The sequence below is a fragment of the Pleurodeles waltl genome, chromosome 11 (assembly GCF_031143425.1).
Source record: "Pleurodeles waltl isolate 20211129_DDA chromosome 11, aPleWal1.hap1.20221129, whole genome shotgun sequence".
Lineage (NCBI taxonomy): Eukaryota > Metazoa > Chordata > Amphibia > Caudata > Salamandridae > Pleurodeles > Pleurodeles waltl.
Window position 1 is genome coordinate 40,276,698 of NC_090450.1, and position 15,931 is coordinate 40,292,628.

A 15,931-nucleotide genomic window follows, 5' to 3' on the forward strand; every position below is an offset into this window, starting at 1 on the left:
ACTGGAGAACTCTGAAAATGACTTTAACAGGACTAGTAAAAGGACCAATGCTTAAAGTATAGAAGGAACGTGAAAAGAAAGAAGACCGGGAGCAGGACACCAACGTGATTCTAGGCCACATATATTAGGATAGCCCTTTTGTAAATTGTTCTTATTCATACTCTTTCTGCTGCCAGCCCCTAGAAATCCATACCTCTTCAGCCCGAATGAAGAACTTGTAAGTATATGCTGAAAAATCAGAGCATGGAGAGTGAAAAAGATGCAACTGTTGCACTCTGACCTTTGACTGATAGAAGATGCTGTCTGATGCTGGCACAGTAGCCTGACAGCGGACCTTAGGGCATAGGGACTGACACGCTGCAGAAGAGTTTAAAGGTGAATGTGGAGAAAAGAGTGTGTTCTGTGAATGATGGCAAAAAGGGTTTGAGGAAGTCAGATGGCTGAAGTCAGGAGAAATGATTAATGGCTAACAAAGTGGTCAAAGGTTTGTGGAAATTAAAGGCACTCAGGATCATAGGAAGGCTCTGATGTGCAGAATAGCGGTTGATGGAGGCTCTACATAGCTCAAAGAGGGTTTCTGTATGACCTCCACATTTTTGTGCTTACATTCCTTGTGCAAATATGTGTGATGGGTATGTGGTGTATAGTAGTAAGACTCCTTGTGTGGTGAAAGCCTGGATGTATAGACCAGTGAAATGTATTTTGCATGACATGATGGAGAATAGATTCAATTCCCCACACAGTAGGCATGTACTGACTGACATTTTTGGAAGGAGAGTGGCAACCCAGAACCTAAGTAAGGGAAAATGAGAATAGGCTACCCAAAGAAATTCTGTGAGATCCTTTTGTTTGCAAAGAGCTGCTGCGTGAGTCTTCCTGAGTGACGACATTGGATAGATGGTGGGAGCAAGGGGTAGGTCAAAGGTTTTAAGTGTTAAACATTTCAGAAATTTCTAACAGGGCTTCTCTTTTGTCTGTGTCTGATAACTAAAGGTGGGTGGAACTTGTGGAATTTGACTCTGCAGAATTCCGCAGAGTTACATAAATACTCCACAAGATTCCACAGAGTTCTGCCAGTGGGAAAAATAGGCACATCTTGCTGCTCGTGCTGTGATTGAGCGATGGGAGCATATTTCACACTGAAAAATTGGCATGAACGGCACCACGATGCACACCAGAGGGCGCAGCTACTCAAGTTCATTTTACTGCCACTCAAGAAGATTTTTTACTCGAGAGGCAGCCGTCTGACTGCTAATAGTTACAAACATTCGTTTTAGAATCATTTTACCAGATGTCCTCAAAGCGACCAGAAAATGCACATGGAGATGCCAAATCTTGCTCTTGCTCACCAACCTGTAGTTTTGTCGCTGTGTGGATGAAAAAATCCACTGTGCAGGGATTTGCGGAGTTTGGACGGAACTCTGCCTTACAAATGTAATGCAGAATCAACAAAATTCCACCACTTTCCCATGCAGAAAGAAATGTTTCAGCCACAGCTACTGATAACTGTTCAGAAAGGCTGATGACAGGTAGGTGCTGAAATGTTATCCTTCATTGCGTCCTTCTTTTGGATGCTTCTGCTTGGAGCCAGCACAATTGCTACTGTGGAGAGAGTCATCATCTAGCACATAGGCTTAGTCGGAGCTGCAGGCAGGAAAAGACCTTCGAAAGAGAATCATTCAAATCAGTTCTGTTACCTCAACAGTGGATACACATGCCCTATGGAAATGTTAAATGATCGATCTGTAGATTACAAAAATGTGGGTAACAAAATGTCCCTGTTTATTCAGTGTCTTATTTCTGACAATGGTGGTCATCATGACATTGGTGGTGACTATTAAAGTGGCGGTAACACCGCCAACAGGCGGTAATTACCGCCAAATTAAGATCATTGTGGTGAGAACTCCCATAGACAGCCAATGTACCACACCAACCCCCAGGGCGTTAACACGACACACCACGGCGGTAGCCATCAACAGCCAGGAGGAAGACAATGTACCACCCACCATATCATGACACAGCAAACCGCCATGATTTCCGGGGTGGTACCAACACCATCAAAAGCCTAGCAGAAACACTGCACAAAAGACAAAAGACTCACCAACAGAGACACAGAGAAGATCAACTCCGCCATGGAACTGGAACTTCAAGTCTTCCCGATGCTCTTCTACGCCATGGTCCACCTAGACCACCAACGCCGACGAAGACAATGATGGTGAGTACAGCCGCCTAGTACACAAGGGAGGAAGGGAGGAGAAGGAGAGTGACACACACCCACGACACACACCAGACACACACACACACCCCATACACACAACCAGCTGCAGACGTAAACCAATGGCACAGGACACATGGCATAGTAATACAAGGACTACAGGTCAGCAGTATTGAGATTGTAATTGCATGGCAACAGCCACCATATGAACCAATTTTAGAACAAAGATAAATGAATAATTGTCCAGAAAGGGCCAATGCCCAGTCCAAAGTACATAAGGTCCACATGGCCACAGGACACAGTCCAAGCCCCATCTTGATCCTGACTAACTCCGCACAAAACTGTGCAGGGTCAACATCTCAGAAGTGGAAAGGCACCTCAGGGGGAAGGAGGGTGTGGGGTACCTGAGCTGAAGTTGGGAACTTGCCCACTGCTTCTGGAGGGGGCTCCATGCCCATTTCTCAAAGCTGGGGAGTACAAGGTCACAATCTCCGAGGTGGGGAACTTGCCCACTGGTTCTGGAGTGGGCTCTATGCCAATTTCTCTTAGCTGAGGAGTGCAAGGTCACAGTCTCTGAGGTGGGGAACTTGCCCACTGGTTATGGAGGTGTTCCATGCCCATTTGTCTTAGCTGGGGAGTGCAAGGTCACAGTCTCTGAGGTGGGGAACTTGCCCACTGGTTCTGGAGGGGGCTCCATGCCCATTTCACTTAGCTGGGGAGTGCAAGGTCACAGTCTCTGAGGTGGGGAACTTGCCCACTGCTTCTGGAGGGGGCTCCTAGTACAACAGTCCCTGGCAGGTGGCCTAAATGCCCTCTGCTGGAGGTGAGGGCTGGATTGTCTCTGCTGGGGGGGTTGTCTCCTGGGCAACCTCTGCTGGAGGTGAAGGCTGCATTGTCTCTGTTGGGGGAGGTGTCTCCTGGGCAGCCTCTGCTGGAGGAGAGGGCTCCTGTGTCTCAACTGAAGGTGAGGGCTTCTTACCTTTCATTTGTGGTTGAGTGGGAGCCATTACTGTCATTGGTGGTTGAGTGGGAACCTCTTCTGTCATTGGTGGTTGAGTGGGAACCTTACCTCTCCTGGCTGGTGGAGTGGGAACCTTACCCATCCTGGCTGGTGGAGTGGGATCCTTCCCTTTCCTGGCTTGTGGAGTGGGATCCTTCCCTTTCCTGGCTGGTGGAGTGGGATCCTCCCTTTTCCTGGCTGGTGGAGTGTGATCCTTTCCTTACTGGCTGGTGGAGTGGGATCCTTCACTTTCCTGGCTGGTGGAGTGGGATCCTTCCCTTTCCTGGCTGGGGGAGTGGGATCCTTCTGTTTGCTGGCTGGTGGAGTGGGATCCTTCCCTTTCCTGGCTGGTGGAGTGGGATCCGTCACTGTCTTGCCTCCACGACTCGGAGGTACCTCCACTGTCCCCATGGACTGTTTGGCTGAGGTGCTGGGCTCGGTCATTGGGACCCTGGTCTTACGGGCAGGACGGGGGGAGGGGGAGGGAGGGAAGAGGTCAAGTTGTGCAAGGAAAAACTTCTTAGGGACAGTGGGGCAGGATCAGGGAGGAGGGATGGGAGTGGAGGTTGAGGGAGTGGTTGCTGGAGGAGTATGTCTGCAGGTGCATGGGCAGTGTGCTGATGTGAGGTGGATGGCTGTTGGGTGTCTGAGTGCCTGCATTTGTGTCCTTTAGGAGGGGGGGACAGACAGGGTGGGAGAGGACACAGTGGACGCATGAATAGATGTTGTGGACGTGTCTGCTGGTGAGGTGTGTGTGCTGCTTGGTGTGGTGTTGCTGGTGGTGGCTGTTGAAGCAGTGCATGCAGGTGTGAGTGTGGACGTGACTGTGAGGGAGGTGGAGGAGGAGGAGAAGGGGTAAACAGTGAAGGCAGTGGATGTGGATGTGTGTGCAACTATCTGCTTGTGGACTGAAGTGTGGTGCCTGTGTTTGTCTGTGCCACTCTTGTGTGATGTCTTGTGTGCATGCTCATCTGTATGTGTGCATGGGATGGGTTGGGGTTCAGGAGACTGAGACTGGGAAGTGGTAGTTGGAAGGGGGACGGTAGGAACAACGACAATGGCTGCCATCAGAGAGGAGGCCAGAGCCTGAATCGATCTTTTTTGGGCCACCAATCGACCGTGGATGCCTTCCAAGAATGCATTAAATTGCTGCATCTGGGATGCCATCCCCTGGATGGCATTCACAGTGGCTGACTGCCCTACAGAGATGGATCTCAGGAGGTCAATAGCCTCGTCACTCAGGGCAGCAGGGCTCACTGGGGCAGGGCCTGAGGTGCCTGGGGAAAAGGAGATGCCCACCCTCGTGGGTGAGCAGGCACGGGCAACTCGCTGAGGGGCTAATGGGAGGCCGGTGCTGGTACCAGGGGGCTTCCATCGGAGGAGGAATAGGAGTCTGTGTTGTCACCTCTTGTCTCCGCCGTGGTGCTCCCTTTGCCCTCTGTCCCACTGGTTCCCTCGGCGTCAGTGGACTCTACCTCCTGGGTCCTGTGGTATGCAGCTCCCTCTATCGCCTGTGCCCCTGCTCCTCTGCCAGATGATGCTAATGCACACATGAACAGGATGACAGAAGGAGAAAGGGGGGAGGGAGAGAAAGGGAGCACTGGGTCAATTACAGCACCAACACCACAGTTGCCATACACAGCACCATCACACACAGGGATCAGGCTTGAGTACTATGCATTGTACTGGCATTGAATTGGCAATATGCCACAGCAAGATGAGGGCCAAACACTGCCAGCTGCATCCCTCCTGGGACCCACAAAGCCATGACTGACATGGAATGCAACCGAGCTAGGTTACCTGAATTTGCCATACACCCGTGAGCCTTGAGCTGGATCACACTGCAATGTCTGTCCTGGCATTAAGGGACACCCACTAATTCCACGCCACCACGGGCACCCCTTCCTCTTTGGATGGCCATCCCCAGCTGACCCTCCGGGGTCTTCTGTGCCCAGCTTCTCAGGTCGTCCCACTGTTTCATGCAGTGGGTGCTCTGCCTGCTGTAGACCCACAGGGTCAGCTCTTGCTTGGCGATGGCATGCCACAATCCCTTTTTTGATGGGGGCTGACCTGCAGAGGTAATACAGACAGGAGGACAACATTACACATACAATCCAGCCTGTCACACATATGGCCCACAAATCCCGTTTCCAATTCCATTGGCTCACACATCGCCCAGCGCACACCATATACACTAACACAAACATCTCCCCCCACAATTGACATGATGCCTGCACACACATCTCCATGAAACCTTCCCACAGGCATTATGCCCAAGATGTACTCACCTGTTGGGACCCCATCCACCATGCGCTCCAACTCCATAGAAGTGAAGGCAGGGGCCCTTTCCCCGGTCACACGGGCCATGGTAGGTTCCAAACACATGTCACAGCAGCACACGCAGTGTAGGTGTTGTCCTGTGGAAAGTCAGGAATCAAGTGAGGAATGAGTTAGAAAATGGCAGTCACATCCGCAGGAGTGTACACCATCACTGCCGTCGCCGATCCCCATCCGCCACTGTACTCAGTAAAGCCCTATATTAGCCAATGAGGAATTGCACAGCTGCGCAAGACCGCCTTCCACCACGACTCCCAACGTCGGTGGAGTTACCTCTCTTTCACCTGTCTCTAGATACAGGACAGGCAGTCACCATTTTATGGTGGTGGACTACATTCAGATCTTCCATAACTGCATCATTGCCGAAAATTGCAAATACATTGCACATACATTGCCATTTCCACTGTCCCATCACATTAATGCTCTGTGTACACTGAGGTGGTGGTTCCATTGTTCAAATTGTGACAGCCTACTCACTCTCGTGTCCCTCAGATACCTACCGCTGCGGATGAATAGGAGGAGGAGACAAACTCCCGTGTACAGAGTGCTTGTAGGCTTGACTACACTGGAGGAGAGGCACATAATACTCACCTATAGACTGGACAGGGCCATAATCACAGAGCTGTGTGCCCAATTAGAGCCTGACCTGATTTCAGCTATCCGTCATCCCACTGGGATCCCCCCTCTTGTGCAGGTTCTATCAGTGCTCAATTTCCTGGCAAATGGTTCTTTCCAAGTGACAGTGGGCTTGGCAGGAGGAATGTCACAACCAATGTTCTCAATCGTGCTGTCAAGGGTATTGTCTGTCTTGGTGAAACACATATGCAGCTACATTGCTTTTCCCCAGGTGGAAGATTTGGCCACTGTGAAGGCAGAATTCTATGCAATGGGACACATACCCGTTATTATTGGGGCGATTGGCAGTACACATATTGCGTTTGTCCACCCCCCACCAGAATGAACAGGTGTTCATGAATCAGAAGAGTTTCCACTTACTCAATGTGCAAATGGTGTGGCAGTATATCTCTCACATCACTGCCAAGTATCCTGGGTCTGTGCATGATGGCTTTGTTCTGAGGAATAGCTGCATCCCAAATGTGATGGCCAAACTACAGAGGCACAGGGTGTGGCTAATAGGTGAGCCAGAGTCCCCACCCACTGTATGTCAGTGTATGCCTTCAGGTGTTATACCCATAGCATTGTGTAAGGCTAATGTTTGTCGCTCAATACTCGCAGGTGACTCTGGCTTCCCAAACCTATCGTGGCTCCTGACTTCTGTGAGGAATGCCAGGACAGGGGCTGAGAACCGTTATAATGATGCACATGTGCGAACCAGGAAAATAATTGAAAGGTCCATCGGCCTCCTGAAGGCCAGGTTCAGATGCCTGCATCTGACAGGAGGATCCCTGCGCTACTCACCCTAGAAGGTCTGCCAGATACTAGTGGCATGCTGCATGTTGCACAACCTGGCCCCCAGACAACATGCCTTTTCTGCAGGAGGAGGAGACTGGAGATGACCCTGTTGTACCAGTGGACAGTGAGGACAGTGAGGATGAGGAGGCAGAGGATGAGGATGTGCACAGCAGAACATCAGTTATACGTCAGTACTTCCAATGACACACAGCTGAGGCAGTGGAACTGACCATTACTCTGACTATTGATTTATCTGTGTGACTGTAGCATGAAGGCATTCACTTCCTTTGCATCTCAACTTACTGTCACCTATGGCTTGTCCTTTTACTGATGTTGGTGATATGACAACAGTGTACTGATGTGTATACTACAGACAGCTGCAGGTCATTATTTGTATGCTAACACACTGTTCATATCATTTGCACTAGATGTGACTGTTCCCATACATGCACATTTCCAACTCATAAAACAGTGTCACTCAAGTTGTGTTCAAGGGTGTTTATTGTAGTGGAAATAATTGACAAAAACATGCAATGGAATTGGGTGATGGTAGAGGAAAGTCAAGGGTATTGTTCCAGTATGTTTGTAGCACAGGTTCAGTGTCCAAGGGGCCATAGGACGGGGAGCAAAGACAGTTCAAAGTGAACAAGGTGACAGGGTGGGACACAAGGGGGACAATCAGAAGAGTCTCATTTCTTGGCAGTGGTCTTGGTCTTGGCAAGTGTCTCTGGCTTCTGTCTGGTTTGCAGGGAACGTTTGCGGGGTGGTTCACCTTCTGCAGGGGGAGGGGTGACAGTGGCCTGTGGGTCCTGTGGCGCGGCCTCCTGCCCACTAGCTTCAGCAGAAGTGGAGGGCTGGTCAATAGACTGGCTAGTGATAGGGGTCTGCTGGTGTGCTGTCGATTCCCTCATGGTGTTGGCCATGTCTGCCGGCACCCCTGCTATGGAGGTCATGGTGGTGTTGAGAGCCTCAAGTCGTCCCTGATCTCCTGATAGTGTTCCTCCTGCAGCCGCTTGTTCTCCTGAATGGTGGGAAGGATCTGGCCCATTGTGTCCTGGGATTATTGGTAGGCCCCCAGGATCTTGGTGAGTGCCTCCTGGAGAGCCGGTTCCCTGGGCCTGTCCTCCCCCTGGTGCACAGCGATCCTCCCAGTGTCCCTGTTGCCCTGTGCCTGTGTCCCCTGAACGGTGTGCCCACTGCCACTGACCCAAGGTCCCTGATTGTCTTGGGGTGAAGTGTGGAGTGGGGTCCCTGTACAGGTGGGCAAACTGCTGATTGGCGTGTTCTGGGGACAGAGGTTTGGGGAAATGGGTGGGTGCTGTGGTGTTGGATACTGATGGGGAAGTCTCTGAGGTTGACTGGGAGTGGGCTGGGGTGACCGACTGACCAGAGGTCCCTGATGGGACAGGTAGTTCATCCATATCCAGAAGTCCATCCAGATCCATCACTGGGGGCATCTTCTGTTGGGGGACTGGTTTGTCGTGGCACTTCCTCTCCGCTGATATTGGCTGGGGCACCTGTGGGGATGTAAGTGATGTATTATGCTTCATGTCTGTGACATATTGTAGATCCCTAGCTTCCCTCTATCGTTGTTGTTGCCCTGCCACCTTTGTTTGTGTATGGTGATGTATTGTGGGATTGTTTTTTTCCCTATGCTGTACATGCTTTTGTGATGGGTGCCCATGCAGGGCTGGGAGGACTGTCCATGCATTGGTATAGCATGCAGGGCTTGGCATTGAGGTTAGTCATATGTGTAGGTGCAGTATGTGGATGAAGTGGAGTGATGGGAGTGAGGGTGAGGTGGTGAGATCGCACCAGGTATGGGGGGGTGATGAGTAGTGAATTTTGACTCACCGGTGTCCAGTCCTCCTGCAACTCCAGCGAGTCCCTCAGGATGCTATATTGCCAAGATTTGCTCCTCCCATGCTGTGAGCTGTGGGGGAGGAGGTAGGGGTCCACCGCCAGTCCTCTGTATGGTGAGCTGTGCCTTGCTGCCACAGAACGTACCTTCCCCTGTAGGTCATTCCACCTCTTACTGATGTCATCCCTTTTTCTTGGATGCTGGCCCACGGCGTCCACCCTGTCCACAGTTCTCCGCCATAGCTCCATCTTCCTTGAAATGGATATTTGCTGTAGCTGTGCTCCAAACAGCTGCGGCTCTACCCTATTTCCTCGACCCTGACCCGCAACTTCTCATCTGTGAAACGGGGGTGCCTTTGTGGGTATATGGGTGTTGTGTGGTGTGAAGGTATGTGAGTGTTGGATACTGTGGTTGGGTGTGTGAAGTGGGGTGCATGAGGGATGAATGGGTGTATGTGGTGTGTGTGTGTCTAGTTGTCGCAGTGGTCTTGGTTTTCAGTCTCGTGGCAATCATTTGTTTTCGTAAAGGGTTGTGGGTAATGTGGGTGTGTGTTTTATAGTGCTGTGGGTGTGTGGATGTGGTGTATGTATTGGTGTCAGATGTTTTTGGTATTGGCCAATGTTGTGTAGTTTAGTATTTGGGTGTCCATTCTGAGCGTCGGTGTGTACCGCCAATGGTTTACCACCAATGAATGTCCGCCATGGTGATTCATGGGTCATGATGTGGTGGGCGCTGTTTAGTTGGCGTAACGGTGTGGGTGTTGGTACCGCCACATTAGTACTGACCTTTTGACTGGCGGATTTGTGTATGTGGCAGTATTCTGTCGGATTGGTGTGTGTGTCATAATTTGGCAAATTGATGTTCCCCTCTGCGGCAGTATGTTGGCAGCCGTCACCGCAGTGGTAAGCGGCATTTTCCACCAATGTCATGATGAGGGCCAATATTTGTAATAAAGTCAATAAATAAAAATCTCTGTGAGTTTCTTTTCTTCTGTGTCTCTGCTGCCTCTATATCTTTGTCTAATGTACTGGGATATTTCATTTATTTTCCAGTGACATTCAGTTCAATTAATTATGGTCCCATTCCTTTGCTTGTGGCTCCTCAACAAACTACTCTGGTGGCCTGACAGAGAAGAGGCAGTTGAAGGATGGACTTTATACTGTCTATCCTAGTTAGAGTAGAATTTGGCTGTAAGGGACAGTAAAAAATAATGACCCCCATCATCCCTGCAGCAAACTCCCTAAATGTGTGACTATTAGTTTTTTTGTCTTGCAAAAACAAACCCATGCTTTGGGAGGTTGTTTTTGAAAAACAGAAATACTTTTAAAACCTTTTTGGCCAGAAATAATGTCTGACAGTACTGTTCTTCAAATGTTTCTTGCTTAAACGGGAACTACCATGTCAACAGTTCCTGTCAATATAGATTGTTGTCAGCAGGCCAGTGAACAACTCGAAGGCAGTCATTACAAATATGGCAGGATGCACCGCCACCGACCATGCTGATGGTCGACGGAAGACCGCCAGTGGCGGCAGAAGGCATCCCGCCATATTCTGACGCATGGAGCCTCACTGCCATTGAGGGCGGTGAGGCCCGCCATCTGCCATGCTGGCAGTCAGTGGCAGGGATGGTTGCTGCTCCACCCTCACCGTCACGTCAGACCATACACCGCCAAGCCTATAATGAAGCAGTTATAGGCGTGGCGGCGTACGGAGACAAGGCGGTGCCAAGGAGCTCATTCCCTCCTGGAGCAGCACAACGTAAAAGGTAAGTGCTGTCCGAGAGGTAAGGTGGGGAAAGGGGTGTGTGAGTGCATGGGGGTGTGCGTGAGTGTTTGTGAAGTGAGGGATGTGTGTCTGGTAATATGAATGCCTGTGTGCATGTAGGTGTATAGATGCATGAAGATGTGGAGGGTTGGGGTTTGGGGGAGCCTGTATATGTGGGGGGTGGGGGATGGCGAGGGGGGAGCTGGGAGGCCTACATGGTGATTTGGGGGAGGAGGGCTAGGGGGTTTGCTTTTCTGGGTTTGGGGGGTGGGGAGGTTATAGGGGCTTGGGTGTGGGTGATGGTAGTGGCAAGGGGGGGCCTGGCATATCACATACAGGTGACAAGAATGAGAATTCCTGTCACCCGAATACTTTCCTCCAGGGATTACCTGGCAGGGTATCCCTCCAGGAAATCCCTAGTGGAAATGGGATCATAATCCCACCGCCAGTCAGACCTCCACAGCTGGGTCGAATGTGCTGAACGTCGGGCCAGTGGTCGATTCTGGCCTGTCGGTGGGTGGTAGTGAACTGGCTGCTTTGCTGGCAACCTATAAGTTAGTGCTTGCATCTAAGCCTCTGTTAGCACTAAGGGACTCATTTTACAAAATCACGGGGTTTCTGACCACAAAGTTCTTATTATTAGGTACAAAACCCTTTTTATCAGTTGGAAAATTCTTTCAACTAGTAAAGATATGTTGCTGTTGTTCCTGAATTGCAAACAGAAGGGTTCCTGAAAGTGGTTTCCTCCCTCCCCTTTCTAATTCAGAAAAAAAAATATTTATAGTCTGTGGCTGTAAATGTCAATGAGCTAACGACCCGAGTTGGAGTGGTAACTCATTTGCAAAGTGAAAAGGGTCCTCTGAAGACCCCTTCCCCTTTGGAAATCATGTTGGCAGCTTCAGGGGGGAGAAGCTATCCAAAACTGAGAACTTTCTTTTTTAAAGCACCGCTAGTTCCTTAAAGACAGGCAGACTCCTTTGAAAACTAACAATTTTTACATTTTGGAATGCAGTTATAGAGATGGTCGTGTGTTGTCGCTTGCAGGCCATGCTCCCTGTGTATCCTATCAGATAGGGTAAAAAATTGGCACCTGCCTAATGAATATTAATTAGATAGGCTGAGCTTCAACCCCATGAGATTCAGTATTTGTTGAACTGTAGAAACAGTACATAGATTGCATTGCAAAAGCATATTCCATTCACAAAGAGTAGGTGTGGAATTTGTGACCACTTTCTGTGAATGAAAATATATGATACATCAGGACCCTAACTTTCATAAGGAGATGGATAACAATTGTGTTCAGGTTTTTTTTTTGCAATTCTACTGTGTTAACTACTTGTTGAAATCTGCATAAGGCATGATAAAACTACATGTATGTTATTTAGACACCAGCTGGGTAAATAGTGAAGTTCCTGAACTATTTGCATTGTTACTGGCCAAGTTGTTCATACTGGTTACTATTTGAAGTAACCAGGTGGATAATGAAATTTCTGTTTACGTTATCTACAAGGCCACTGGCAAAACTGTATGTCATTTAATTTTTGGTACCGGGCAGGCTACTGGTCAAATAGACTATAATGCCACTTAAGAAGCAGTCACATAAATAATTATGGTTATTTGCTATTTGAATAGCTGTTTGCCTCATTACATATGTCTGGTGTTTTGCCAGCACCTGGGTAATATGTAAAGTTGTTTTGTTTGCTTGACTGCTGTCCAAGTAGTACAAAACGTCTCATATTTACCCAACCTCCAGGTAAATAGTGAAGTTTCTTTGTTATTTGCATGGCTGCGGGCCAAACAGGGGAGAATCTCTTCTATTTTGCCACCATCCGGGTAAATAGTGAAGCTTTTCTACTATTTGTATGTCTGATGAACAAACAGTGCAGAATCCCTACTTTTTAGCCAGTGGCCTGGTAAATACAGAGGTTTTCTGCAATTTGCATGACCGGCAGCCAATCAATGCAGAATCTTTTCCATTTATCAACTGGCAGGGTAAATAGTGAACTTTTTATGCTTTTTGCATCCCGCTAACCAAGCAATGCAGCATCTCTGTTACTTTGAGGCTGATTTAATGTTTGGTAGGGGAGTCACTCCCTCACAACGGTGATGGATATCTCATCTGCTGAAATATCAATCCTGTAGGATATAACAGGATTTATATTTTGGCAGACAGGCTATCTGTCACCGATGTGATTTAGTAACCTTCTGCCAAACTGTAAATCAGACCCTCATTCAGGAACTTGACCAATAGTGAAGTTTCTCTGCTCTTTTAAAAGCTTCATGCTAAATAGTGAATAATTTCCGCTATTTAGATAGCGGCCAAGTAAATAGCATTGAAAATTCACTATTTACCCAGCAGCCAAGTAAGTAGCCACTAGCATATATAAATACCTATCTATATTTTTGCCTTCACTATTTAGGCATCAATTTTGTGGAAAAGCAACATTTATCCGCTCGATATTCCATACCCATACCTGATGCAGCTGTACCGACATCCTTGAACCCCTACCTTACTCTACCTCTCTCCACCTCTACCTCTCTCTCTCTATTACATTACATTCAGTCACAGTTACAATGTCAACAGTAAAACCGTACCTCTTGTAAATCGCTCTGTCTCCCCGCCATGGTCTTCATCCTTTCTCCAGCATCTGCTAACGCCTAGACACAATTCAGTACGTTTTATTGATTGTTCAAAAATGTTTGGCACAATATTAATAGAAGATGACTGCTCACACTTTGAGGGATTTGTCCCTTCTCTATTACTAACCAGTGGGGCAGGTGTCTCAGCTCAAGAAAAGACATCAGTCTGCCTCCTTCCAGATCTCAGCTGGCATACCCTCTCCCTTCTCTTTCATTTTTTCATAGACTTACCCGGGTACTGTAATCAGTTCTGATAAAGCCTGGTGCCAGGCCATTCACTCGAATATTCATAGGTGCCAAAGCTGGGGCCAGAACCTTTATCAAGCCATTGAGAGCCGTCTTACTGACACTGTATGGACCAACAGTCTGTGGAACAGCGGGACAAGAAAGTGTTACATATGAAAGTGTCCCGATGTGACGTTATTCACTTACAGCTGGAGATGCTCTGTGTATCAAATGTACCATGTGTGACATATATACCATCTACGACTGAGAAGCTCGGACCTCTTCGGCTTTGAGCACTTCTAGTAGTGCCTTCAGCCAGTGAATGAAAGAGCTGGTAATACATATTTTTTATATTGTCTGAAGATGTGATATCTTACAAACTAGACATTACTCCACCAGACATTAGCTCACAAGGGAGAAACATACCACAGTTAAAATGCAGCTGGAAGAATGATCAGATACAGGGACACAGATGTCAATAGTGTAGCTTATGCAATGGCCCCGTGGCCTGCGGAACCTAGGCCCCACTGGCCCCCACTCTCAGCTGTTTTTTTACTACCAAACCGAATGAAATAGAGCCCATTACCCAAGCATGCATTAAGGACTGTGTACCCATTGCTACTCCACTAGTCCAATAGTTACACTGCTGGGCTGGGCCTGCTTCGCCTCATATACAACTCTCTACATCAAGCCTTGGGTAAGCTGGAGGGACTGAGTCAGCTGCCTCACAGGACACTGATGCATGCTTTTCTTTTTTATTTGTTAGAATGTAATAATTAATTTCGGAGTGCTTCAATTAGTGTTACTAGACAACATTAGGCCATACTGACAATCTTTCATGAAAAATGCTTGCTAGGATTTAGGAGCGTTGCATGTGCCTTCCTCTATTTCAGAAAATCCATGAAAATACAGCTGCAGCCATGAACCGACCAAGTACATCTGTATAATATGTCTTCCCTCTAAAGGGAAGTATGTTCTTTCTGTTACAAGTTTCAAGGTTACTTAGCTGATCTGCACTGTAGTCGAACAATCAATTTATTCCTTGTATTTCATATTGCAGGATGTCACCTCCTTAAAAAAACAAGTACGGTTTAACCAGTAGTACACTTTAGGGAGGAGGAGTTATTATGGGGGCTGTACCAACTAACAGACCAACTGGTTGTCAAAAATAAATTAAAATGTAATCCAACCCTTCTACTTAATTTCATTCTATATGAAACGTGAGGGCCTTCTGTCCCTAAAACATTACAAAACATAAGCTTTTCTTTAGGGAAGCTATGACTTTTGCAGGCTTTCTTTAGAGACAGACTCAATATTCGTCTATTTGCAGGTCTATTTAGATACTTATGATTATGTTAATTCTTTAGATTAATTTATTATTTTTTGCTTTTTTTAATAATACTATTTGTGAATAAACTCATGAGGTGTCACATGCACGTTTTATTTATAGCCTTGAACTAAAGGCCGCAAAGGCAAACATAACTTGAGTCTAACTTTAGACCTGAAGTCTAACTTTAGATGTGAAGTCTAAGGGCCGATTACAAGTACGACAGACGAAAGACCCGTCTGCCGAACTTCCGCTGGGGAGGTTGGCGCCTTACTGGCTACCTCCCTGCTGACCCAATTATGACTTTCAAAACCAAGGTTTCCGCCCGTCAGCCCAGAAGGAAAGTAGCTGCAGCTTTGTCGCCGGTTCGTAATTGAGCTGGCAGCAATGCTGACGCCTGCAGGGGGCACCAGCACCCTTGTAATGCGCAGAGTCTGCACAGAAGACAGTGCACATTACAAGGGTGTTGGGCAGTGAGGCACATGCCATGGGTATTGCAGGGTCCCCCATGTGGCCCGCTGCAACTGTTCTCTGACAGCCTTTTTATGAAAAGGCTGGCAGAGAACCAGGTTGTAATCAGCAGGGTAGCGCTGAGTTCAGTGCCACCGTGGCTGATTCCAACCTGCACCTCTGTCAGCCCATCAGGAACATTGTTCCCAACGGAGATGGCGCCCATTTGGACCACAAAACTGGCAGCAGTAATAACCGCCATCAAGAGTCTGTCTGTCTGTTGACCGCCAGACTCGTAATGAGGCCCCAAGTCTAGACCTGAAGTCTAACTTTAGCCTTCAGTCTATAGTTAGACTTCAGGTCCAAGTTTACCTTTGTGCACTGGGCCTTAAGTCTATAGGAGACTCAGAAACTTATATTGGCCTTCATTCACAAAGGCAATCTTAGACCTGGAGGGCAAGTTTAGACCTGTGGTCTAAGGGCACAATTCACAAATGTAAACTTAGAGTCTAATTTTTGTGAAGTTATTCTCAAAAGTGTAGCCTACATAACCAGTCGGAAGTCCTGCCTGTGAGATGATCATAAACGCTGGCATGCACATATCTTTGTAGCTTTAAGAGTGGCACAAGGCTATGGGAAAAGATAAGAAATTACAGTTGCCTGAAAAAGGTACTTTTGACGTAAAGAGTGGACATTGTA

The 15,931-nt window shown here is 48.0% G+C and overlaps 1 protein-coding gene across 2 annotated transcripts in view; it reads right to left on the reverse strand.

Moving 5' to 3' along the window:
* Positions 1-15,931, reverse strand: part of LOC138265362 (dehydrogenase/reductase SDR family member 4-like) — a 157,525-nt gene that overhangs the window by 27,386 nt on the left and 114,208 nt on the right. Inside the window, exons 7-8 of one of the 2 annotated variants that reach the window (XM_069213005.1) lie at positions 13,462-13,596; positions 13,186-13,248 (exon numbers count right to left, since the gene is read on the reverse strand). In XM_069213005.1, coding sequence (XP_069069106.1) covers positions 13,186-13,248; positions 13,462-13,596 — 198 coding nt within the window. The remainder of the gene's footprint in view (positions 1-13,185; positions 13,249-13,461; positions 13,597-15,931) is intronic. The other variant, XM_069213006.1, reaches the window with a different exon arrangement.